Here is a 24707-nt window from a genome sequence, read left to right on the forward strand (position 1 = left end):
CCAGCTTTTCTCGTGTCTCTGATAAAACTTGTAAAACAAACAAAACATGACTCTCGCTGAACATAAATTACTTTCTAACACAGCAAGCAGCACTAGATGCCACGGCAGGAAACAAGACAGCGACACGAGGGCCCCTAGCATTGCTGGAGTGGCTTCCCACAGGTAACTTCGGCTACTTCAATGCCCCTGTGTGGGAACCTGTTCTCATTAGAATCAAGGGGCTGATTCATTTGTGGCTTCTGAATAGCACATTCTGAAATGGAAATATAATGGGATATATTTTAAACTTTTTTTTTAAATCACAAGAAAAGGCTTGTTTGTATGTTAGTCAAAGCGTGAGTGGTAAAGAACCGACTCTTGATTTTGCCGAAGTTAATTTTTCTGAGGGGGTTTGGGAACAGATGGCTTTCAGCAGAAATAAACCATCTGAGAAAGTCCAACTGATCTGGTCTGCCCACTTGGAACTCTCCATGATGTAGTTTGATGCTGCAGTCTAGATGCCACTACTATCTGAGGACAGATTTCTGCATACCACCCATGCTAGCTTGGCTTTTCTCTTCTTGCCTTTTGTCGCTCTTCCCCCTCTTTTCTGCTCCTTTCCTCTTTCTGCTTTGGGGCCAATGGCGGCCAAAGATTATTTACTTACTTATACATTAACTAGTCGCCTTTCTTCCTGGCTGAGCTCAGGGGATAAGATGGGCTCCAGAGGGACTAGAATTGGTGGGAGAATATTGCCAGTGCAGTGCAGTGGTTCAGAGTGTTGGACCATGAGCTCTGCCATGGGCCAATCATCTACTCTCACCTAACCTGTCTCTCAGAATTATTAGGGGGATAAAATGAAAAGAGAACTATATAAGCAGGTTTGGGTCAACACTGGGGTGAAAGATGGGGTGTAAACGAAGCAAATAAGTAGTTTCAATGGATTATTGGTTAAAATATTTGAAGATCTCTGTACATTTTTGGTAGTAAAGAAAAGACTAAGGTTTTGGGTGTCCATAATGGCGGCACTTTGACCTGCCATAGCGAGCCTCTTGCAAAAGGGAAAGCTCCATGTTGTAAGGACCAGCACCACTGTGGGTGCAGAATCCTGCCTTCTGTGGGAGGTTTTAAGAAAAAGGGGCTGCAACAGTATCGGTGCCCGTCATTTCTCAATCAGGAAACCGGATCGTTCTGTGTGTTGGGAGAGACGAGCTTTGCCTGCTGCTTTCCTGTACAGACAGATTTTAAGGCTCCTCACCAATTGCTGCTGGAGGTCCTCGTGCTGCCGCCGGAGGAGTTCTTCCGTCCTCTGCAGTATCCCGTACTCGGCGGTAATTTCTGCTATTTCCAGGCGCTTCTTTTTGTAGAGCGTGTTTTTGCTTCGGAGCTTGTTAACGTAGCGCTTGAACTGCGGCGTGGGATAAATAAAAAGGTCTTTGAAATGCAAAAGAGTTGGGTTACACAAGCCACTAACATCTCCAAGTGCCCTTCTGGTGGTGTGCGTGGCGTGCTTCTGGGGGGCAGGCCGTTTGTTCATGTGGGTGAGGCGCCCGGCACCTCCCTCTTGGGACCAAAAGGCATGCGCTCAGGGATGAGGATGACCCCATGTACCTATAGGCCCGTGGTGGCGAACCTTTGGCACTCCAGATGTTATGGACTACAATTCCCATCAGCCCCTGCCAGCATGGCCAATTGGTCATGCTGGCAGGGGCTGATGGGTATTGTAGTCCATAACATCTGGAGTGCCAAAGGTTTGCCACCACTGCTATAGGCCATACGCCTCTGCATGAGTCTGACTAATTCCAATCTTGTAGCAATATAGAAGACCTCCCAAACACGGTGTAGTTTCTGGAAGGAGCCAGGATAACCCCAACTTCCTGTTTCTTCTCATCTGAGCAGAATGAGAGAACACCAAGAGAGCTGTGCAACACAGTTATTACCATAACAGACTTGGAACTAATGCAAACAAAACCTTCAAGGGAGGGGGAATAACATTACATTTATAAACCAGCAACAACAACGCTGCCTGTCACATCTCGCACCATTCTAAGTGTGAAACTTTGCATCCCCTTGCCAGACCCCCCAGCCTGAGAATCCCCCCTCCCTCCCCCAAGTAACTGTATGTTCTACAGAGAGTGTCCTAGGCACAAAGCCCGTGGTGAAATCAACCCGGCTCATCTGCCAGCCAGGGCTGCGTTGAGGATGAAGCCCCGTCCACCTGAAACTATTTTGAATGCCAAAAGCAGCAATTATTTCTGGTGAAAGAACAAACCCACGTATTACTGCATGTGCTCTATGCAGGAGGAGCCGGGTGTAGCTTGAAGAACGCACCATTGGGGAGAAGGTCAGAGAAGGTGGAAGGAGTTACACAGGTCACTAAGCATGTGTATTGTATTGTATTGGGTGTGCGTGCGTGCTTTTCTCTCCTGCTTGCTGAAGTCAGGAGCAGAGCACCCAGAGCTGTCGCTGGGCAATCACCGCTTGTTTCAATGAAATGTATTCATTGCAATATTTAGTTATCCCATCCTTCCTTCCTAGTGGTGTTGACTTGTTGTTGTTTTTTGTGGCTTGCTTTAATGATATTGGTTTGTGGCAAGGGCTTGTTTTTGATGGATATTTCAGCTATATGCTGCCTCCAGCAGGTCTCTGGAGAGGTGGCTTATACATTTTCTCAAACAAATAAATGCGGAACACGAAACATTTTTCTCAGCTTCCCTGTTTTACTAGGCTTTTCTTCTTATTGTAATTTATTTTGGTTTCATAGAACTAGTTTCTTTAAAAGTGAAAGCAGGAAGGGGTGGACAGGAGCATGGTTTGCCCTCCAGAGCGCACCTGTTCAGCAAGGAAGGGACCAGGGACCATTACTGCCAAATCAATGGGACTGAACGCCTCTGGGCGTGTGCTCTGAGTGAAGCAAGGGGCAAAATGCCCCGAAAGACTTGTCTGAGTGGACGCTTGCCAATCAACAGACGCAACATGCCCAGACTGCTAGAGTAGGTGAACAGGATCACCTTCTTCTTTGGACACCCAATTGTGCCTGTATCGGGCTTCTTGAATCTCAGGAGTTTGTGTCTCCCCCGCCCCCCCGCTTCCCCCACCACACCCCACCTACCCAAAGGATGGCTCGAAGGTGCTAGAGATGAGCAGCAAAATACTATGGGACTTGGACCAGATCAGGGAAAGTCATTTGGTGAAATCCAACTCCTTTAACTGAGGCAGAAGAAAATGGGGCCACCGGGCAGTGGCACTCTCTGTTGCCAGAATGCTGAGAGTCTGCATGAGGCTCAGGCCTGAACACAAACATCTAACTATTGGAACGGTTATCTACAATCAGGATGTAGTGCACACTGTTATTTCAGGAGAGAAGGATTACAAAAGCTCAGGAATGCCACAGCAAAGCAAAACCAGTGCAGAACAAAGACTGTATTGGATGAGGGAGCGACCTGCAAAACAGTCTCAAGTGGAAGAGAAGAAGAGGAGTTTGCATATATACCACGCCTCCCTTTTTCTCCTGTAAGGAGACTCAAAGGGGCTTATAATCTCCTTTCCCTTCCCCCACCCCCAATAACAAACACCCTGTGAGGTGGGTGGGGATGAGAGCTCCAAAAAGCTGTGACTAACCCAAGGTCACCCAGCTGGCATGTGTTGGAGTGCACAAGTTAATCTGGTTCACCAGATAAGCCTCCACAGCTCATGTGGCAGAGCGGAGACTCAAACCCGGTTCTCCAGATTAGAGTGCACCTGCACTTAACCACTAAACCACGCTGGCTCTCAGTACTCGAACACTTGGACCTTCGGCCAAGCAAGCAATTCTTACTTGGTGGAGGACTTCTCACTTTGGTAGATCTCTGCTGGGGGAGGGGGGGGAGCCAGTACCAAATGCACCTGGGCAGTGAAACCCTCTTCCCTGTGCTTGCCTCCCTTACTCATTGTAAGTAAGCACTGACTGGACAGCGCCCATGACATTGGTGATAATACGCCACCCTTCACCTTCTGCTTGAGTGGAGCTACTGCCTTTAACTCTTTCCCACAGCCCTTTCACCAGCGCAGCCAGAAAATACGTCTCTCTCTTTTCCCAGCACCATGAAAGAGCTGTTCCTCTTCAAATACTTTCACCTCTGTTGGATACATTTTTTTCATTTTAAAGAATGAAAAGGGGACTGGCAGACAGTTACACGGCTGTCTGCCCACCCCCACTTCTGAGCAATCACAAGTCCTAAGGGGGAGGAGGGAGAATGCATTCATGCTGCTCCTTCCTGAACAAGGTGTACCAAGTTTAGGACAAAGCACTTCAGAATGTACCCACATCAAAGGAGTCTGGGTTTCTGGTTTCTGAACCAGTAATGTCTTCAAACCGGCCCTGGCTGCAGGCTTGCTCCTGTGGGGGAGGGCCCACGGCTCAGTGGAAGCGCATCTGCTTGGCATACAGAAAGTCCCCAGTTCAAACCCCAGCATCTCCAGTTGAAAGGAAGAGGCAGGAGGTGACTTGAAAGATTCCTGCCTTGAAAAGCCAAGGGCGGCTTTGAGCGCTTGAAGGCAGTTCCATTAACTTTAGATGTTTTCAACCCTGGGACACCTCTTCAACTCACACACACCTGAAATCAACAGATGGTTGCTCAGTTCTGAGAGAGGACCCCTGAAGAGTTCTGAGAGAACTGTGACTAGCCCAAGGTTACCCAGCAGGCTTCATATGCGGGAGCAGGGAAACAAATCCAGTTCGGCAGATTAGAATCTGCCGCTCATATGGAAGAGTGGGGAATCAAACCCAGTTCTCCAGATCATAGTCCACTCCTCTTAACCACTATACCATGCTGGCTATGCGGGTGTGATCCTCAAAATGCTCACCTTCACATCCAGGTGGCCTACAGAAGATCACATTAATCCAGGTTTGCATCAAAGGAAGAGAAAACCCAAGAAGTAGACATTCAGGGGATGAAGTTACATGACCTCTCTCCAAAAACCAAGTCAACTCTCTATACAGAAGCAACCTTTTAATAACTTAACTTCCCCGCCCCCCCCCTCGTCAGCTGTTTGTTCTGGGTATAAATCTCTCTGCCAACTAAATGTAAGACTTCATACATCTGATAAAGCAGACACTGGATCACAAAAGCTTCTAGCACAGGGGTCTGCAACCCACAGCTCCGGAGCCGCATGCAGCTCTTTCAGTCTTATACTGCGGCTCTGCGTGGCCTGGAGGTTGGAGGGTAACATGGGCGTGTCCCTCCAGGAAACACCTCTCTGGCTCGTTAGATCTTCGGGGCGCTGGAAAACAGGTCCAAATGGGTCTTTGGGTGGTAAAGGTTGCCGACCCCTGTTCTAGCACATCAAATCCGTTAGTCCTTGAAGAGTCATAACCAAACATTTGGTTATTCTGGCTGCAACAGATTAACACAATCAGCCCTTTGAAACTAACCTAGGTTCCTGAGAATAATCTTAAATAGATACATGTAGTCTATCTTTAACTGTCACAGCAGGATGCTATAGAAAAATGTTTGCAAGGAGCGATGTACTGAGAATTCTACAGCAGATGGCCAGTCTTCCTGCCAGTCCAATTAATGCAACAGTGATCTCACAAGCAGTTGAAAACATGAGTCTCAGCAAATCCCTGGCCGTGACAAGCTCTCAACAATCATTTGGGAGATATCTTGGAACCAAGCTCGGACAGCCATTTGGGGATATGATTTATGATCTCTCCCATTCGCTTTTATGTGCGGAGAAGTCCCACAGATTTCAGTGGGGCTCCGGAATGTGTAAGTGGCAGTCAGACTGCAGCCAAGCTGAGGTGCAGAAACAAACTCCTTGATCTATTAAAGAGGGAAAAGATCCTGCTGTCTGCTTGTCAGACAGGCCAACCAGGGAATTTTTAAAATTAATATTGATTAAGAAGCATTTTCTGGGGCACTCCTGGTTAGCTTACCCGCTTGCCAGGGCTGGCTGCAGAGATTAGAAGCGTCTTTTGCTTCAGAAGAAGCTTTTTGGACCACAAACTTCTGTGAAACAACTCAGATTTTGAACAGCCTGACTCTACAGCACTGTTGCTATGTTTTTAAAGAACATAAGAAAGAGCCTGCTGGATCAGACCAGAGTCCATCTAGTCCAGCACTCTGCTACTCGCAGTGGTCCACCAGATGCCTTTGGAAGCTCACATGCAGGATGTGAAAGCAATGGCCTTCTGCTGCTGCTGCTCCTCCTGAGCACCTGGTCTGCTAAGGCATTTGCAATCTCAGATCAAGGAGGATAAAGATTGGTAGCCATACATCAACTTCCCCTCCATAAATCTGTAGCCAATCAAAGCATTTTAAATCAATGCTCCAAAATGTTCCTTCATACAAATGTATTCAACTAACAAAAGAAGATGTTGAGAAGACAAGAGTCACCAGAAAAGGCAATAATGCTAAGGAAAGATGAAAGCAGCTGGGAAAGAGGAGCACCCAGCATCAGATGGATTGGTTGTAAAAAGGAAACCACGGCCCTGGTTTTGCAAGACCTGAGCAAGGTTGTTAACAACAGGATGTTTATTGAGTCGATCCATCTCACACTGAATTTTCCTCTTTTCCTGTTGCCTTTGACTTTTCCTAGCATTGATAGTTCCATGGGAATGTCAACTCAATGCATGGCAGCTGTGAAAAAGGCAAACTCTATGCTGGGGATAATTAGGAAAGGAATTGAGAATAAAACTGCAAAGATTGTCATGCCCTTATATAAAGCTGTGGTGCGACCGCACTTGGAGTACTGTGTTCAGTTCTGGTCGCCACATCTCAAAAAGGATATTGAAGAGATAGAAAAAGTGTAGAGAAGGGCAACGAGGATGATTGAGGGACTGGAGCACCTTCCTTATGAGGAGAGGCTGCAGCGTTTGGGACTCTTTAGTTTGGAGAGGAGACGTCTGAGGGGGGGGATATGATTGAAGTCTATAAAATTATGCATGGGGTAGAAAATGTTGACAGAGAGAAATTTTTCTCTCTTTCTCACAATACTAGAACCAGGGGGCATCCATTGAAAATGCTGGGGGGAAGAATTAGGACTAATAAAAGGAAACACTTCTTCATACAACGTGTGATTGGTGTTTGGAATATGCTGCCACAGGAGGTGGTGATGGCCACTCACCTGGATAGCTTTCAAAGGGGCTTGGACAGATTTATGGAGGAGAAGTCGGTTTATGGCTACCAATCTTGATCCTCTTTGATCTGAGATTGCAAATGCCTTAACAGTCCAGGTGCTCGGGAGCAACAGCCGCAGAAGGCCACTGCTTTCACATCCTGCACGTGAGCTCCCAAAGGCACCTGGTGGGCCACTGCGAGTAGCAGAGAGCTGGACTAGATGGACTCTGGTCTGATCCAGCTGGCTTGTTCTCATGTTCTTATGTTCATTATTGCATTTTTCAGTGAGTATTGGCTTCTCAAATTGTGACCAAAATATGATCACCTCAGTTTTGTCATTTTAGCTTCTAGAGAGTGTACACGCTTGATTTGATCTAGAACTCACCGATTCACCTTCTCTCATACCATTCTGTAAGAAGTGGGATCACAGAACCACCGAAGGGAGTGGAGAAGCCGGAGCTGACGCCCCCTTGGTCCTCTCTACTGAGAGATAAGGCAAATTGTCAAGATATTGTCGAAGGCTTTCACGGCTGGATTCAACTGGTTCTGGAGGGTTTGCCTGCATCTGTGGCTGGCATCTTCAGAGGTGTATCACAGAGACTTCCCTCCGTGATACACCTCTGAAGATGCCAGCCACAGATGCAGGCAAAACGTTAGGAACAAAATCCACCAGACCACGGCCACACAGCCCGGAAAACCCTCCAGAACCAATTGTCAAGGTGTCTGACTACCAATTCAGACTAGCCTATTTATACTGGAAAACATGCCAGGAGGAAAAAGGTTCTCTTTCTCGCAGGAAACTCACAGCTCAGTAAGATAAAGGCTTCATTTGTGCCAATCACTGCTCCGAGAGCATTCATGGGCACTGAGCTGCTTCTGAGCCACACCAACAGTTTGGCATCAGGGACATTTAACGCTCCAAAGGTTCTTGGCTTTCGGAATAATTCTGAGCACTTGTCTTAACGTTGCCTATAAAATCCTGCTGTGATAGACAATCACTGTCCTCTCCAGATGTATAATGGAAGGGAACACTCCCAAGTCCTTTCCTATTTGTTGCCAAGACATGCGCACGCACATACACACACAAAAGCACACCTCTCTCAGGTTGGGGATGTGTATAGTACACTCCTTTCGTCTGCCAGATCATGAGTTTGCTGAGTTCCGGGGCTGCCGAGGCTCTGCCTTGCGTCTTGCATCTTGCCTAACCCTAACCCTCACAGCCATTTTCCTGCATGGAAACAGAGCTGGGGGGGAGGGGGGGAGAGAGTTATTTCCCCATTTCTGCTGCCTCACATGCACAGAACACTCCACATGGATGAACAAATGGGAAAATAACCCCCACCCCCTGTTTCCATTTGGGAAAAAGACTGGTGGGAGGGAAGAGCCCTTTCTCACCCCCCCCACCCAACCCCAAAATGGTGTTCTGAACCCATTTGGGCTCTTCTTTGTGTTTTAAAAGCCATTCCATATTACCACTGTGGGACTTCAAGGAACCAGAGTTGGATCTTGAGAACCTGTCAAAAAGTGTGTAGGCTGTCCTTCGGTGAATAAAATGACTGCTGCTTGTTCCCCCACCCTTATCTCCCTTGTTCCAGACGCAAAAAGCAAGCAAGACCCCTCCATTATGCACCTCAGGCTCCAAGACACAGGAAACTCGGGCCCAGCTTAGTCTTGTGTTGATTTTATTCTGCGGAAAAAGAAATCTAGGTTCCCCAGAACCCACATTCAACTTTGAAGAATATAATGTGCTGCGATAAAGAGCTAAAAATATCTGTGCTTTACCTAGGATCACTTGTAATTGAACCACCTACCCTTCTAAACACTGGAATGCGATTCTCTAATTTGCAGGATTTGACAGCTGCAGCAAGAAGCCTGCCAGCTTCGTCTGGGTTTCTTTTTTCTTTTTATTCTTGCACCTGAAGTTCTTTTAAGATCCTGCTATCACAATCAAGTTTTTTGGGGGGAAGGTGGTTTGAAATCAATCACATTGGCTATTCCACTCCTCTTCCCCCCCCCCCCCCGCTGTTCGCTTGTCAGCTCTAACCAGCTGTGCAAACTCCAACACTGGTTTAGATTGGGAGGCTGTATACTTTGGATCATTAGAGCAGAAAGCAGCACGCCGGCTAGTAAAAACATAAGCCAGAGCTGACCTTTCCGCGGACGAAGTGCTAAGACCTCAGCTGAGGATACAATTGCTGGTATGCGAGAGTCCAGGCAGAGAAGGCATTAACTCATTTGACTGCCAAAGCAAGCAGGGCCAGGCCATAAGGGGATACAGCAACAGAAGAAGTTGGGGGGGGGGGGGGGACATGACACAGCCCAGCTCTAGTAACGATTTATTAAGATCGCTAGCACCATTTCCAAGTACTAAACAGACCCACTGATACGCCTATAGGAACAGGACAGAAAGAAAGCAAAAGTCACCCCTGGAAAGCTCTTCCCTCCATATTTTAGACACGCAAATATTCCAGAATTTCAAGGCAGGGATCGACCAAGAGTGAATGTGGGCGCAATGTATTGACACGCATTCAGATGTCAGGTCAAACTGCAGTTGTCAACTCAGCTATAACCGGTCAACCAGAGGTAACTAAAACATACCAACTGGTGCATAAGGCTTCCTGGCTCTCTCTTGTTCTTGGTTCCCTACACTGCTATCCCTGTGGCAAGAAGCAATGCTATTTCAGTTGTGATTTCTGAATTCTGATATTGCAACAAGCCACAGTTAGTACAAGCCATGGTCAACAAAGCAACTACCAGGGGTCTCCAACCTACGACCCTCCAGATGTTCATGGACTACAATTCCCATCAGCTCTGCCAATTGGTCATGCTGGAAGGGCTGTTGGGAATTGTAGTCCATGAATACCTGCAAGGTCATAAGTTGGAGATCCCTGAGTTATACACTCTAGTTTTAAGGCAAAGGCCTTCCTGCTCATTCTCTCTGTTATGACTTCATGAGATCTCACCTGCCTTATCCACTGACCATATCCTTCCTTCTTTCCAGGAGCTCAGGGCAGCAGAAAGAGAGCCCCTATCCATTTTCTCCTCATAAAAAGCCACTAAAGAGGCTAAGCTAAAAGACAAAGGCTGGCCCAGAACCACCAAACAGAGCTTCATGGTTGAGCAGGGATTTGACAACAGGTCTCGTTGGTTAAAACCCAACACGCTCTAGCCACCACACAACTCTCTGACTTGGTGATATTCCCTCCGTCACCTCTTTGCTAAACTAGATCAACTCAAGATTTTCTGCTCTTGAACATTTCATTTGCCCTCCTTTGTACGAATCAAGATGCCTACACTGGGTTGGATCCTATGGGTCTGTTTCATTCATGGCAGAACTCTCCTCTAGCATAAGGAGCATACTCTATTGCACAGGTGTCAAACTCGCGGCCCTCCAGATGTCATGGACTACAGTTCCCATCATCCCCTGCCAGCATCATGCTGGCAGGGGATGATGGGAACTGTAGTTCATAACATCTGGAGGGCCACGAGTTTGACACCTATGCTGCAACAGGCTTTTTTTGCACAAGATGAAAGCAACACTATTAACAAACAGGGTCCATTCAACCCATTTTCTTTTCAAAATCAGAATTATTTTCTTTTTTTTAAAAAAATAATGCCTGAGAAATGAAACTGGTTCCTTGTATTTGGAGGAGGAGGGTACCGGAGCCAAGCAAAAAGAAGGCATGGGTGCAAAAGAGCTACAACAGTCAACTGAAAATATTAAAAATATGGAAGAAAACAAAGGCAATACAAAATGAAGTTTAATGTGCTAAGTCAAAATAAATCTCAATCTATTCCAAACCAGATCAATGAATGTGAAATCAACAGGGACTGCCAAGGTATGCATTTTCCAGAAAAATGTCCATGTTTAAGCTTATAAAAATCAGAACATAAGTGTAAGGTACATTCACACATGCATCTGAACACCTCCTTGACTCGCTCAACCGAATCTGTGACACCGTTTTGAACTTTACATAATCTCTGGCCCACTTCCTGTTCTGCCAGTGTTATTAGTCTCAACAATTCAGCTACTCAACAGATTGCTCCTGTCAGGTGCGCTGACAACATGGAACATTTTCTATGTACTTTACAATGCAAGCTAACACGCCACAGATAAGGCAAAAGTGTTTGTGGCGTGCTCACTCACTCCCTTGCAGCACCTTGCCGCTGGGCAATTAATCATTTCTTTCCCCAAAGCAGGAACATCAGGAAGCACTGATTGCCCGCTCTCAATCTGTACTAAAACAAAGGACCAAAAGGAATCCAAGGCTGACACACTATACGGGTGGAAGAAAGCAAAGACACAAGGTTTGTGTAGCAACGGACAACTATGTGCTCACGACAGCAAAGGACATGAGGTGCCTAAACATCTGCGGGGTGGTGTCCAAATGCCATTTTCCTTTAAAGACTCTAATCTCAAGAGTTTGTCATCTAGTCATCTTATGTTGCAAAGACTGATTGCGAGAGCTATATTTGGTATGGGAAATAGTGCCCTTGACTTCAGGCAGTGATGATAATAGATGATAATAGTGGGCCAAACACTCAGCAGCAGCTCCCCATGCAAGCCCTTCCTGCTCAGCAGTCTCTCTCTCTCTCTCTCTCTCTGAGAGAGAGAGAGAGAGAGAGAGAGAGAGAGAGAGAGAGAGAGAGAGAGAGAGAGAGAGAGAGAGAGAGAGAGAGAGAGGAGAGAGAGAGAGAGAGAGAGAGAGAGAGAGAGGAGAGAGAGAGAGAGAGAGAGAGAGAGAGAGAGAGAGAGAGAGAGAGAGAGAGAGAGAGAGAGAGCTTCTTTCCCCCTGAACTATCCAGCTTCCCCAGCCCTGCTCCACTGCTCCCCCAGGCACTTTCTTCCTGGCAGTCAGGGCACAGCTTCCCCCGTCTCTTTTCCCAGCGGGGCCAAAGCCCCGCAGCACCTGAGAGTCTCATACATGATAGCCGGTAGCTCCATCTGCTACCAGCTTGTCAATCTTAGAGTAGAGCCCTGAGAGCAGGAGGAGAGAGGGCAAGCACACCACAGCTGAATTGGCAGCCAAAGGATCCACTGGGTGACAAAAGAACAGCTGTATGCAAGAAAGGCTGTGTAGCCAATTGTGCATGGGAGGAAATGGGAATCACAGTAACAGATAATGACAGAAAACTAGGCTGCACATGAGGGCAACGGGATGGGGGATTCCTAAAGATCTGTCTTCCTTCCAATGAACTGCTTTGAAGTAGAGAGGAACGCCTGAAGAAGCCTGTTCCAACATGGGTTGTCAGTGCAATTCCCGATCCATACATAGAATTCTGTTTTAGTTCTGTATGTGTAACATTTCCACCACATATCTCAACCAAACTGCCTATCTGGGTGGCCTACAGTGGCAGAGAAAAACACTGCACATCAGATCAAAAAGCTGGCTTTGAAAAAAACACCAAATATTACAAGTGGCTGTAATAAGCAGTAGAGTTAACAAATCAAAATAAACCTCAGGAGATCATAATCCACAAAAAAGGCCAAACGTATTTTCATCTGGTGTCACAAAAAAAAACCTTAAAAACCAGAGACTCGGCACCAGAAGAATGGTGGAGGGGAGCGCATTCCACAACCGGGTGCAACAACTGAAAAGGCCCTGCGTCTCGTGACATGCCAAAAATCCCTGCTTGCTGTTTAGAAGTGCTCCAGTTCCCAAGGGGGTCAAAGAACATATGACCACAAGCCTGGGTTTTTACTTGTTCTCTCCTCCCGATGGACTCCAGCTTACCTCGTCGCCTTTCAAGACTTCGGTGCCGCTCATCTCCTGAGCTTGGTTTGACTTCTGCAACATTTGCCTCTCTAAGTTTGTCATCTCCTCCTTGGCAGCCTGAACCTCTTCTGCCTTAGCCGCTTTCTTCCGGGAAATGATGGAGGCCTGCGTGAGTAATCAGATCAATTAAGAACCCTGGTTTCGACATCAGAGGTTTAGACATTTCCGGGAGCTGAACACAGTGGAAAGAGCTGGCATTCGAGTCAGCCTTGCCTTAGTTATTGACACATGAGTGTTCTACTAGAGTGCCTGCCCACACACCATTCTTTATAATTTTTTTGGCACACGAAATGGCCTGAAAGCTGGGGGTGAATATCACATTCTTATCCAATTTGAAAGACTATCTAGTCTCCTGAAAGCAAGTCCAGCTCGATACTGGTGGCCAGACAACTAGCTATTTACAAGATTGACTCAAGGATCAATTATATTGCTAACTGAGGAGGGCATTTTGTTTTTGTTTTTAAATCACCAGTTCTTAAGAACTGGATTAATGCTGACATTTAAATGTTTGACTTCCCTGCCAGCATTCAATGCTTTCCTTCTGTCATTTTTTTTAAAAAAGTATTTCAACTCCTTCATGACGATATGTAAGCAGTGGCGGCAAGCAAGATGCAGAAGTCATTTCAACTGAGACAGAATGTGAAAACGGGCAGATTAAGACAACATGGCAGCAAGAAGCAAAGTGGGTTTTTTTTAACCTTTAGAAAGAAAGACAAATATGATTTTCCCATGTGGCCTGTACTATGGGGAAAGAACCATTTTTTTTTAATTTGAATGACAGCCTCCAAAAATGTGGCTATGATAATACAAATGTGGCTTGCCCATTATACAATTCCTTTGAACAAGTCGGCAAGATAAAGATTATCTGACACCAATCGCAGTTCTGCTGTAGGGAAATCTATGCAGGGCATGGCTAGAAATAAAAGCTAAAGAGATACCGCATTACCCCATATGTCCCTACTAGGCCTCTGCATTCAGCAGAAACCAATTTACTGACAGTCCCTGGCCCCTCCATGATGCGGCTGGCCTCCACTCAGGCCAGGACCTTTACAGCCCTGGCCCCTGCCTGGTGGAACACTCTTCTTCCAGCTGTTCGGGCCCTGAGGGATCTTGGTGATTTCCGCAGGGCCTGCAAGACGGAGTTGTTCCGCCGGGCTTTTGGAGTGTCCAGCCGCTGAAAGTGCCCCCCCCTCTTCCATTTTTATGGAATTAGGGTCCATTACCATCTGTTGGACCCACCCTTTTTTTTCTCCTCTCAGGAGGGTTTAAGAGGGATATTGCGGGCATTGTTATGTTATGTATTAATTGCTGCATTTTAATTTATATTATTTAGAGATCAACTTATATTTGATTTTATGTTTATCTGTATTTGAATGTCATGTTGTTCACCGCCCAGAGCCCTTTGGGGGTTGGGCGGTATATAAGTTGAATGAATGAATGAATGAATGAATGAATGAATGAATGAATGAATGAATGAATGAATGAATGAATGAATGAATGAATGAATGAATGGGTGAATGAATGAATGAATGAATGAATAAATAAATAAAAATACATTGGTGAGCACAGTTATTTCCCATCCTGCATTGTCACTGTGACAGGCAGCGGTTCTCAGAACTCTTTGCCATGACCCGGGATCATTTAATTATTTACCATATTTTTGCCCTGACTTTCTCCAATTGCTCCAGGAGGTTTTCTGTATTTCGTTGGAGATAGCAGGGCCTGGGCCAGAGGCCTCAACAGAAGCAGAGCCCTAGTTTTGCTACTGAGCTCAGGCCTCTGCTTGCCACATGTTCGCAGATCTACAGGATGTCACTGCGCAGACAGTAAAAATGCAAAACCTGATTCAAGATGCGGCAGACAACATAATCAAAGTTTGGAGCACAGGAATCATACCCGGTCTAGGAATCAGAACAGGCACAAAAACGTTTCTAAAACTTAAAACAACACCTACAGGGAGGGACATTTCATGTTACCATTTGTGCAGAATATTAAGTTCTGCTAATTATTTAAACGAATAAATGTTGTTCCAGATCACAGTGAATCAAGAACTAAACATCATGCAGACCAAAATCATGGTAAAGTTACACAGTAACTTCCAACACGAGACACACTGTTTTTACATCCTGTGAACTCCAATAAAGCCATAGCTTTGGGAGAAGCCTCTTCTTGCTGGATTAGACCGCTCTCTATATTCTATCTATCTAGGATGATTCAGTCAGTCTGTTATTCCAGCTCTCTGCCTCTCCAATCTGTGCTCATGGTGACAAATTGTGCTAAGACTCACGTGGTGATCTTGCAAAGCCAACGACAACGTCCTGTGGAGCAGAGCAGAGGCTGCCGTATGTTTTTCACTAACAGCAGTGCTCCGAATTCCTGGAATGGCTCATCTGTGGGACGTCAGCACTTTATATTAGGAGCCAGCTGGTCTCTTGTACCAGCACATTATGTAGCATTCTTAACCTTGCAGCACATCACTGACTAAATGAAACAGGCTTTAGGTCACAGTCACAAGCAAAACCCACAGTTTTTTATGTTATCAACCAATACTTTGACCATTCATTTCAGTGACCCCTTCATACTTACACATACACACACACATCATTCACACATACATGGATAGAAATATATAAAGCAGGTTGTTGGAAATCATTTGGGTTTGCACGATCGATTTCCTCATTTGTTGCTTGGCAGTAACATCATTCTTACCTGCTGCCGGTACATTGAAAATTTGCTATCAATCGGTTCATACTTCATCATCCTCTTCTCAATCAGCTGATTGATTTGTGCATTGACCTCACTAATCTGGAATAAGGAAAATCATTGAATACATCTGAGGTCTGAGAAGTCCTTTAAGTACCGTGAACACAAGCCATGTTAAGATTTTCAAGCCCAAAGCCTGCACCTTGAATGGGCCCCTCTAACAGATCACCAGTTAGTACAGATGTTGGAAGTACTGGTGGTGTGTGTTTATTCTGGGAAACCCTCTCACTGCTCCATTGTGCGCTTGCTGAAGCTTCTGGACTGCCTTCAAGGATTGCCTCAAACAGCCAGATATGGTAGTCCAGCCTCAATGTTACCAAAGAATGTGTGACAGTGGCTTTTAGATCTGATTAACTTCAGAGACAGCCACATCTGACTAATTAGCCTACGCTAATAGCATCTTAGCCTAAGCTAGTAACTGGAAATCATAGCTGTCTTCACCACCAATTTGTCTAGAGGCAAGGAAGAGTCCGGCAGTAAACTCAAGCCTCAATACTACCCAAGTTTTTTGCCAGCCGCCTCACAGAGCAATCACAGTACTGTCTACTCTAACTGCCGGTCATTTTCTATTGTTCTTCTAGTATCTGGTAACATATTGGGGGAGCGGGGTGCAGGATGTTATCCTAAGATAACCCCAAGAGTGTCCATGGAACTGGGGCAAAACAACCTTTGCAAACATCTCCAGTTTCACTGGGGCTTACTAGTTAGGCAGCTATTCCCAGCTATAGCACACGACTCCCCAAGCCTGGCTAGTTTTGTGATGGCTCGCCATAACACTAGAGAAATATTTTCAGACTTGCATACCATATTATAATCCAGACTTCCCAAGTGAATTCCTCTTGTTTCAAAGGCTTGTGGAGTTTTATTTTCCTCTAAAACAGGGGTGTCCAACTCGGGCGCTTCAGACGTTCATGGACTACAATTCCCATCAGCCAATTGGCCATGCCAGCAGGGACTGATGGGAATTGCAGTTCATGAACATCTGAAGCGCCAGAGTTGGACACCCCTGCTCCAAAAGATTTCCAATTAATAACATACCTACATATCTACAAGAGTTTATTTCCCCCCCCGTTAGGTAGGATCAGTCCGAAGAAGGTATACTCTTGAGTTCTATGATGTCTGCAAATCTCTCAAAGAAACTCACTCAAACATTTCACAGCAAAAACTTCTTCGGGGTACGCCGAGACCTTTAAAAGACCTGGAGTGTACACATAATAGGCAAGCACTCTGTATTCTTTTGGTGTTTCGTGAGCAAGGACATTGTGTCAAAGGGATGCCTGCAGTTTCAGTTCATGAATACAAAATGGGTGCCCCAGGATAATCCCCAGGAAACCCAAAGTTATCCTAAGATAACCCCCAGGATCTATTTCAGGGCATTCACATAGTTCGGTTGCACACACACCAAAAAAAAAAGAAAGGCCTTGAAAAAAACAAATGCGAACAGTAGTATATCTTACTGAAGGCATGACAGGGATCAGTTACCCTGAGTCATGCAAATGTTATTTTAGCACGATTTCCACAGAACATTAACTTGGAACCATTAACAGAAGATCAGAGGACGGAGACACCTCAAATGGAAAAGAAATATGGCAAAGGATCACCACCTCTACCCGCAAAGTGCACAAGGTAGGTTTATAAGTTACTGAAGTGAAAAGGGACAGTCCTGCCATCAATCCCAGATTTCAGCTTCAAGAAATAAAGGATCAAACTGAATATGAGCCTTAAAGTGATCCAACCCTAGAGAGATGGGAGGGGGCAGCCACAAAGCCCTCGCCCAACCTTTGAGAGTCCGTGTGCTACTTATTTTAATGGGGCAGGAGAAGAGCTGCTGAGGAGAACAGAGTTGCACCCTACTCAGAGGCGTAGTGGGGGAAATGGTGCCAGGGCAACACCTGCTCCATCCCCCCATGCCCCACTTACCTGGTCTGGCGGCAAGCCCAGCCGGCAGAAGGAGCACCCTGCGGGGCAAGGCCGAGGGGCGGGGTATGGGGGGTGATTCTCTGCCCTCCCCCCACGTGACCCTCTGGCATGCGCCTGGGGACATGAGACCTCACATGTCCCCGTGAGCGCTCCACCTCTGACACTGTGCGGAAGAGGACACTGTGCGGAAGTAGTGCCTGATTTCAGTTCAAGCTAGTTGTGACTAAGTTGCCTTGAAAGATATAAGAAATAAGCTAAACTGAGAAAAACGAATTATTTTGATTTCAGCAAACTTAGTCAGTACTTGCTTTAGCTGGATCAGGGCCATCTGGGGCCATTTTAAAAACTGAAGCCTTCATCCCCACTTGACAGACAGCTTGATGATGATTCAAGAATTCATTTATTTTTGTTTATTTAATTGATTTATTTCATTTTATTTGTTTTCAGTGGGGATCAAAGTGGCTAACATTGTTGTCCCATCTGCAGTTCAAGAGACGCAGAACAATCACAGATACTGATCACAGCTCTAGTTGAAATGCCAAGATATGAAGGTGGATTGGTATGTATCAGCTCTGATTGCCAAAGCGGCCACGATGTGACCACTCAAAGCAAAACAAAAGGGAGCCAAATGCGTCTGTTGCTCTTCTCACACTAACGGTGCAAATGAATGTGATCTGCATTACTGAACAGATACCCAAGGCCTAATTCTCCACTTCCTGCAAGCCCCAAAGGGACTCTCTTCTAACACATGAGGATGTGAAGAAATGAACTTCTCTGTGCAATAAGTAATGTAACTTCCTAACTAGCTTTGAATAATTTCAGTGGGCGGCTGGGGGGGGTGGGGGCGGCTACGGAGCATCTTCTTTTAAAAAGAAGGATTTTTTAAAAACCTTTTTTTCCCTTCTGGTTTAAGGGAGAGATCAGAAGGTGGAATATTGATGGGCACGCTGATGAAGATACTGTGAAGGGACAAATATTCTGGAAGCAGGCCAAGTGAAAGTAGGCCAAGCATCATCAGACACATTTTAAGCCTGGTTCAATGATAAATTCACTCCCCAAAACAGAGTCAACTTCCCTCAAATAGGGAACACAATGAGGCAAAGCCAGAGGCATATGGCGTATAGGGACATGGGGCCGCCCATGTCCCCAGGCACAAGCCTTTCGGACGGCAGAGGATGGCTTCCAGGGAGGGGGGCGTGGCTTGGCACCACCAGGGGCCCGCCCCTCAGCCACACCCCTGAGTGCAGTGGCGCTACCCTGCCCCTAGCCTCCGCACAGGCTGCCGCCAGCCTGCACCAAGGCAGGGGCGAGGCTCGGCCCCCCAAGGCCCACCTCTGAGCGCAGGGTGGGGGCGCTTGGAGAAGGAGTTGTCCCTGGGTGCCATTTTCCCAATATGCCTCAAGGCCCATGGTGGCAAACCTATGGCACTCCAGATGTTCATGGACTACAATTCCCATCAGCCCCTGCCAGCATGGCCAATTAGGGCTGATGGGAATTGTAGTCCATGAACATCTGGAGTCCCATAGGTTCGCCACCACTGCTCTAGGCAATGCCCAATACAGATGCTGGCATCACGGGCAAGTATATGCACGTTTTTCCCCTCACACATATACACAGCAAAAGGGACAGGAAGTTCTAGTCTCACAACTCCGCACAAACAAAAGCCATTTATCTCCTCTAATCTACAGGCCTCTATCATGACTCAGCAGCAAAAAACTATCTTTCACAAACAGCTCCACGTTGTACAAACTGAACACTGTCAGAACATGGTGAAGAATGCAATGAAGAAAATGGTAAAAGATGCTCTAAAATAACTTACTCAGCAATTGCCCACTGACAGATAACAGGCTATTAGCAACAAAGCCCTTAACAGTAGGACGGAATTTCCTCCATTAACTTACTTTGGTTTCAAGCTCGTTGAGATCAGATTGGCCCATCGCTGGCTCTGAAACTACTTCTTGCAAGAGGTGCAGCAACCGTTTCTTCGTTTCCAGCTCTCTAGGAAACTTTTCAGACACCAAGTACGAATTGAACTTTATCTCCTCTTCCAGTCTCTTCATTAAGCCTAGAAAAACAAAACACCACATCAACACGTCTAAACAAAGTAACGAGAACGGCAATTTGGCTTCATACTGTAATAACTGTAATTTAACCCCAACTATTTAGCAGCCAATTACAATAATTTGTGACTAGTAATAAGATGTGTCCAGACCTGCTTTTGCAACACAGACGTGCCGCTTTTGTAAAACAAGGGACAGATAATGCACAAAACAGAACATCCCCCCACCCCGCTTATTCAGAGAGTAAAAAGACACAGGGGAGCTTCTTGAGTGGCTGCTGGAGCTCTGCAGGACTTTCGGTTGTGCAATACAGGTTGGATACTGCAATCTGCAGGAACGAGGGCTACAAGATCTTCCCTGCCCTCGCTGGACCCATTTCTCTTTATTGGCAGCTGAGTGGGGAGAGGAAAGGAGGCTGAATTGCTCCTTTCCATCTCCTGCAAGAGGCAAAAAGGATGACGCCATTCCCTTCCTCCCCCCAACCCACTTCTGAATCTTCACATATGGCGCTACGAGACAAGAGCCCAGCCTCCAAGGACCACATTTGTGAGATTTCCCTACAACAGACTCCAGGTGTTCAGATTCTTGTGGCTCAGGCTTATGACATTGGTCTGCATGCTGCAAGCCCTTACACAAACGTCAAGTTGAAAGGGAGGGGCAGGACAGTGTAATTCCAACCCATTACTGCACATGCACTCCAAATGTCTGGACCCTGGCTTTGAGCTGGCCTAAGCCCTGCTGGGGTGAAACCAGCCCTCGGCCTCTGCCTGTTGAGTGAGGCGCCTTTGGAAAGCCCCGCTAGAAGCCGGTTGCCTGGCTGAGCCATGGGCTTTCTGCCAAGAAGCCGGTTGCCTTTGGCTGCCCGGCCTATGCCGGGCTTCTGCCGGGCTTTTCAAAAGCGCCTTTGGCTGGCCGGCTTCTCTTGGCGGGCTGCTGCGGCTTCAATGGTGCCGAAGCCTTTGCCAGCCGGGCTTCTGGGTGGGCCTCTGTCACCTGCTCTTGCTGGGGAGTTTGAGGCGCCTTTGAAAGCCCCGCAGAAGCCGCGATCATAAACTGCCGGCTCCTCTCTTGTGAGGGCTTTCAAAAGTGTCTCGCCCCACTGCCTTTTGGCCCGGCCCTCCACAATATTTTCTGTTTCTTATGCGGCCCCATAGAAAAAATAATTGCCCACCCCTGATTTAGAGGGTGGGGGGAACTAATTAACCACAAAACTGGATTAAAATTTCCAGGCCCACATCTGAAGGGGATATTTTTGAGAGGACATCCCTCTGAATATTCAGAAATTTATGGCAAAATCACAGAATTCAGAAAGTGGTAAGACTCTATTTGCTGGAGAAGTCTGTCCAGTTTACTATATGCTACTAGGTTGTGATTAAAGATACCTTCCTTTGCACTTACAGGGGGCGGGAGGGGGAGGTGTAACTTGCCAAGAGGAAGAAAAAAAATTATATTCAAGACTTGTACGTTAATACAAGGAAAAGTTGAGCTGTGGATACCACTGATCTTCTCAAGACAGAGACGCAAGCAGTCAGTAACATTGGGAAATCCAGAAAAAAAATTTAAATAACACTTTTGAAAGAAACGTTGAAAGACCAATGCCCAGCTCTTTGCGAAGATGCCAGAAGCGAGTAGCAAGTTAAAACACGAAAATGGACTGATTCAGTGCACACAAAGGAGCAGAAAGACAAAAGTGGATGGCTAGCCTACTTAGAGGTTTTACAGAGAGTAAAATGTTCCAAAACTCTGCAGGGCTGGTCACATGGGGAAGATGTTACCTAATCCCCATTCCCAGCTTAATTGAAATCTTCAGAGCCTCTTGCCTTTCGCAAATTCTCAGGCCAGAGGGCAAAGTACACAGTGTGTTCAAGAGCTTCCCATTACAGAATCTTCATTTTTTTAAAAAGTTTTCCTTTAAGGTCTATGGAATGTCCATGTCCATAAGCTGCGCAGCATTTTTGGCTCAGACCTCGAGGCTTATCTGAGTTACTTTTCGGCAATGGCATATTTACATGCGAAAAGCTATTAATAGTTAGTTATTCATCATGTTTTCCATCCTGATTGTAACAAGGGAGGCTCAGGAAGAAACAATCGGCAGCTCGCTCAGGCAAGCAGGAGTTAAGATATTCTCTGCCTCGGTAGACTGGCCCATGGACCATGAATGTGCCCTGGGCCTGGGGATTTCCTTTCCCAATATACAGGCTTATGTATGTCCACCTGTCCAAAAGTGAAGGCAGCAAGTCTCAACTGTGAAGGCACTTTTCTTTAGAGATCCAGAGAAATGGTGTTTAGAGATCCAGAGAAAAGGTCTCCCAGATCCTAGTCCAAAACTCTAACCACTACACCATTCTGGCTTTTGTTGAGTGGATACTATGCATAGTAGCAAGCAGCCAGGCATGGGTGAAACATGCAAATTGCATGGGATCAAGTCACCTGCTGGTTCCTGGCAAGGATGGGCCCGGTAAGACCTCCCTCAAAACAGCACTGGAAAGTACACTGCCTCTCTCCTGCCTTTTACTGATAAAAACTAAGACTTGAACACAGGCAATAATATTGTGGTTGCCTAGCAACACACACTGAAGGCAACAGTTTCTTAAAGCTACAGGTACTCCTTTTGACATTGGGGGGGGGGATTTTAAACTACCCTCATGTATTTTCTTAAGATTTCAGATTTTTCTACAAACCTGGGTTTTTTCCTCAGGATTGCGGAAAGATCTACCTTATTTGTCCATGGCCCCAATCTCTGGATTTAAATATCCACAGATGGGGCCATATTAAGAATTAGATATTTGGATGATAGTGAAAACAAGTCTGTTTGCACATGAAGACATGTATTTATTTAACCTGAAGATTTATATGATGCCCAGACTGTTTAGTAGTTTAATGCAAGGTGCAGTTTCATTTCCCCCCTACCTGCATATTTCTACGGAAATACCTCCTCCATATTGAACATTTTAACAAGACTTTTCCCCTCTGGGCTCTGAAGTTGGATATAAGTCCAGCCTGACATGGGGAATCCGAAGGGGCTTTTAGGAGCCTGCTGACAATTCTCTCCTACAAACACCCTCTTTTCCCTTGTGTTACCTTGAGAACTTCAGGACTAAGGACACAGAGAGGTCTTTCACACAGGCTGTTTGCTGCGGCTTGGGTGTTTTTGGTAAGTGTATTCTTTCCCCATTTCCCCTACCATTGTAGTGCTTTCATGCGCTTCCAGGGTTTTCTCAACTTTTAGTGTTTTTTTGCAAATGCTGCTTTGCTCTGCTCTTTTTTGGAAAGACTGCTACAAAGCTGGAATGGGTGCTGTGTAGACTGTTCCCCTCCCATCCCCATCAGTTCCACTTTCCTTGTCCTGGCCATTATTCCCTTCACCATACTGGAGGGTTGCTGCTTTTTAGATTAGAGTATTGCAAGTCTGCAACCTGAGGCTCTCCAGATGTTCATGGACTACAATTCCCATCGGCCCCTGCCAGCACGGCCAATTGCCATGCTGGCAGGGGCTGATGGGATTTGTAGCCCCTGAACATCTGGAGAGCCGCAGGTTGCAGACTCCTGGAGTATTGGGCTGTCACTATAAGGCAGTCTACTTCAAAATGTACTAGTTCCTGGCTTCCAAATGTTCTTATCTCTTTTCTGGTGGAGTTATAAAACATGGTTTATCATGATGTCTGAATGAAGCTCCGGAGGGGGCACTTTTGACTATGAAACATCAGGCTATAATAAAGCAATTAGCTTTTAAGCTGCCACAAGGAAATCTGCTTGCTGCTGCATATCAACAACCAATACACAGGGGAAAGGGGAAAACAGCAGACTGAAAGAGCCACAACCTGATACAAGCAGTTCACTCCTTCGCAAGTGCTCTCGGGTCAAAATCTCCCTGCCTGTAGAAAACGGACACTTTTTAGCTCTCACAATAACCTGAAATGCAGACTGGCTTCTTTATCTTACAAGAACCATGTCTAACCCAGCACTGGAAGGGCATCAATTACCAGCTGTTACGACAAATGGGACGCTTTCCACCATTTTTTCTTGCTTACTATCCTCAACGTTTGTGAAGCCAACTCTTCTCCTTTGCAGCAGGGTGCTGGTGAAGAGAACAAGACTCTGGACAGAGGACAAGGCTGAAGCAATGAAAATAATTCTGGTGTCATCTCAAGCACCAGTAGTTTATGTTTTAGCCAGAGGGGAGATTGACTGGCAAAGAAGGACTTATCATCCGGAGGAAGGAAGCAGGAGTTCTCTCGGTAGCCACTTTCCAAAATAGCCATAAATTATATCACGGGTTTGAAGAAAGACAACACAGTAGAAACTGCACACCCGTTCCACTATCAGCTCAAAGCAAGAAGTTCTCGTCAATCACGAACACAACAAAAACAGGCCACCCGCAAGACAGGGGGTTCAAAATATGCAGAGGACACCCCAAATATGCAGAAAATATGGTGTGATTAACAAAAATGGGGTGGAGGGGTGGGGTGGGGAGGGGAGGGGAGAGAATAACAAACTCAAAAAACCGCACCCAGCTTGGTGGTGACTGACAGTTGCAATCTTATACAAAATTGCTCCAATCTTCTGGCCTAGACTAAAGTAACCATCCTAAAGATTGCACAGGAGCACAGAACTGAGAGCCCCCCAGCAGCTGACATACTCTTGAGGGGAAAATTAGGAAGGAGAACGTCATTTAGAGATCACTTCCCTCTGTGCAATTCTTTACGGATCCTAGCTTGTTTGCCCAAATGTATATCAAGAAGAAAGCAAAACAGGACCTTCCACGGAGAAGGACGGAGCCGCAAGGATTATGGTTCCTCTCTATACAAACGGTTCACAAACCAGATCATGCTATCAATGCCCACAGCGAATTGGAACTACATTAGTCAATGATGGAAAGTCAGCGTGGTGTAGTGGTCAGAGCAGTCAGACTATGATCTGCGAGACCGAGGTTAAAGTCCCCACCCATGCCATGGAAGCTCGCTGGGTGACCTTCGGCCAGTCACACTGTCTTATCCTAGCCTACCTCCCAAGGTTGTTGCAAGAATAAAATGGAGGAGAGGAGAATGACGTAAGCTGCTTTGACTTTCCATTGGGGGGGATAGGCGGGGTATAAATGAATTAATTAA

The 24707-nt window shown here is 46.2% G+C and overlaps 1 protein-coding gene across 2 annotated transcripts in view; it reads right to left on the bottom strand.

Annotated features, from left to right (window-relative positions):
• Window positions 1-24707, bottom strand: part of IFT81 (intraflagellar transport 81) — a 49722-nt gene that overhangs the window by 10685 nt on the left and 14330 nt on the right. For both annotated transcript variants that reach the window (XM_048514618.1, XM_048514617.1), the window contains exons 9-12: window positions 19441-19604; window positions 15566-15661; window positions 12815-12961; window positions 1238-1387 (exon numbers count right to left, since the gene is read on the bottom strand). In XM_048514618.1, coding sequence (XP_048370575.1) covers window positions 1238-1387; window positions 12815-12961; window positions 15566-15661; window positions 19441-19604 — 557 coding nt within the window. The remainder of the gene's footprint in view (window positions 1-1237; window positions 1388-12814; window positions 12962-15565; window positions 15662-19440; window positions 19605-24707) is intronic.

This window comes from Sphaerodactylus townsendi, linkage group LG13 (genome assembly GCF_021028975.2).
Source record: "Sphaerodactylus townsendi isolate TG3544 linkage group LG13, MPM_Stown_v2.3, whole genome shotgun sequence".
NCBI classification, from domain to species: Eukaryota; Metazoa; Chordata; class Lepidosauria; order Squamata; family Sphaerodactylidae; genus Sphaerodactylus; species Sphaerodactylus townsendi.